This window comes from Gekko japonicus, unplaced genomic scaffold (assembly GCF_001447785.1).
Source record: "Gekko japonicus isolate JY-2015 unplaced genomic scaffold, Gekko_japonicus_V1.1 scaffold16985, whole genome shotgun sequence".
Classification (NCBI taxonomy): Eukaryota; Metazoa; Chordata; class Lepidosauria; order Squamata; family Gekkonidae; genus Gekko; species Gekko japonicus.
In genome coordinates, this window is record NW_015182680.1 from 1 (window position 1) to 2029 (window position 2029).

Sequence of the window (2029 nt, forward strand, 5' to 3'; positions counted from 1 at the left end):
GCTCCCTGAAAAGACTATTAGGCTTTGCAGCTGTTATGTCTAAGGTAAATACCAGTCCATAAAGGCATTTCAGAATCCATGAACCATTTTAATACAGACTTACTATGGGAAATGAAGAAAACCTGAATCTAAATACAGAACCAATGTAAAGAGCATATATATATATAACTTTTACCTCTGCTGTCATAGCCCACAATTGAGTCTGTGCTTTACACGTCACTAAGTTCACCAGTGTCAATGACCTTAATCAACCACAAAATTAGTTACATTTCACCCTCATTCAGGTCAGTGGGGCTTGCAGTATTCTGGATTTTAGGAAATATATAGATAAAAGAGAACAGAATTTGAGAAAGTACTTCAAAAAATTAAAGCGCATGAAAACTAAGCCAGTGCCACTTATAAACCATCCTATTCTCCCTCTCTTTTTTCCCCGCAGGAGGAACAAGGCAGAGACTGTCATGGGAACTCCCAATAAGACAATGGTGACAGAATTCATCTTGATCGGGTTATCTGGCCACCCACAAGCACAGGCTGTGTTCTTTGCATTCTTCTTGATGGCGTACCTCATAAGCAGTCTTGGGAATGGCCTCATGATTGTATTGATCATTGGTGACTCTCACCTTCATTCTCCCATGTATTTCTTTCTTTGTGCCCTCTCATCAGTAGATCTCGTCATCTCCAACAATGCACTTCCTGAAGTCCTAGTCAACTGCTTCTTTGACAGGCCCACCATCTCCTTCTACAGATGTTTGGTTCAGATGTATGTTGGTCTCTTACTTGTTGTAATTGAATGTGTCCTTCTGGCTGTTATGGCATATGACCGCTTTGCGGCGATATGCCAGCCACTCTACTATACGCAGATCATGAGCTGGAGATTTTGTACCAGTTTAGTGTCTTTATGTGTGGTCCTTGCCTTACTGAATACCTTGATCAACATACTGTTGCAGCCAACAGACTTCTGTGGACACAATATCATTAACCATTTTGGATGTGAACTACAATCGTTCCTCAAACTGGCCTGCTCTGACATACACATTAGTGAACTCTACGTGCAACTTTCCACTCTTGTTCTCGTAGTAACACCCTTTGGCTTCATTGTTGTAACATACGGGCGCATAGGCTTAGCTGTCCTGCACATTCGCTCTACGCAGGGTCGCAAAAAGGCCTTCTCCACTTGTAGTTCTCATCTCACTGTGGTTAGTGTCTTTTATGGTACAATCATAATCATGTACTTGAAACCCCAACCAAAATCTTCCTCAGATAAAGATAAGGTCATATCTTTAATGTACGGGGTCTTAACTTCCATGCTCAACCCACTGATCTACAGCTTGAGAAACAGGGATGTGAAGGGGGCTTTCTGGAGAATGTTTTGTAGAAAAACGTTGGAATAAAAATTAGCACAATAGAACAATGTACTCCACTTCTTGTTATGGTAAAATTTTCATATAAAAGCATCATCAAATGTGATGACCAACATGTCCATGTTTTGCTGCGTGCGGTGGAGAAACCTGCTAGCACCGATTCCTTACTGCACAGAAATATAGACATTTATCACTTGTTGATATTCCAGCTATTTCTTGCACATAATTGGCTTCTATGATGCAAGTTCTTCTGATTAAAGTAGTCATTATATTATATTTGACAAAAGGGTCATGAAATGATACCAATTACACCAGCTCCTGGGACAATCGTAATTCTAATTGTAAGTCAACTTTAACTAATATTGGCTTAGAACGGAAGTAGGGTTGGAATTGGATTCCAGGTACCCCTGAGTTCTGATCAAAGTTCCCAGATGGTAAATAACATTTTGAGAACAGTGGGTCCCGGAACACTGGTCTGGATTTTGTGGTTGAAATCCCATTTGCATCTTCCTTAGTGAACCATGGAGATTGACCTTCCACAGGAAGTTGCCACAGTGCCTGAGTGAGAAGCAAGGAAGTCTTTGGAACAGGAATGTGTTCTCAGATTAGAGGAAGGGCACTGAGCTTCCTTGTCTCAGTGATAAGATCAGGGGTCATTTCGTAGAAAA

General features: G+C 41.0%; 1 protein-coding gene across 1 annotated transcript; it reads left to right on the plus strand.

The window, feature by feature from the left end:
- Positions 1-479: 479 nt before the first annotated feature.
- Positions 480-1391, plus strand: LOC107124939 (olfactory receptor 13H1-like). The gene has a single exon (XM_015428428.1). The coding sequence runs from the start codon at positions 480-482 to the stop codon at positions 1389-1391; it is 912 nt and encodes a 303-aa protein (XP_015283914.1).
- The last annotated feature ends 638 nt before the right edge of the window (positions 1392-2029 follow it).

Bases quoted from the DNA above. Each gene is read 5' to 3' on its own strand.
- LOC107124939 (XM_015428428.1), top strand. From the start codon at position 480: ATGGTGACAGAATTCATCTTGATCGGGTTATCTGGCCACCCACAAGCA.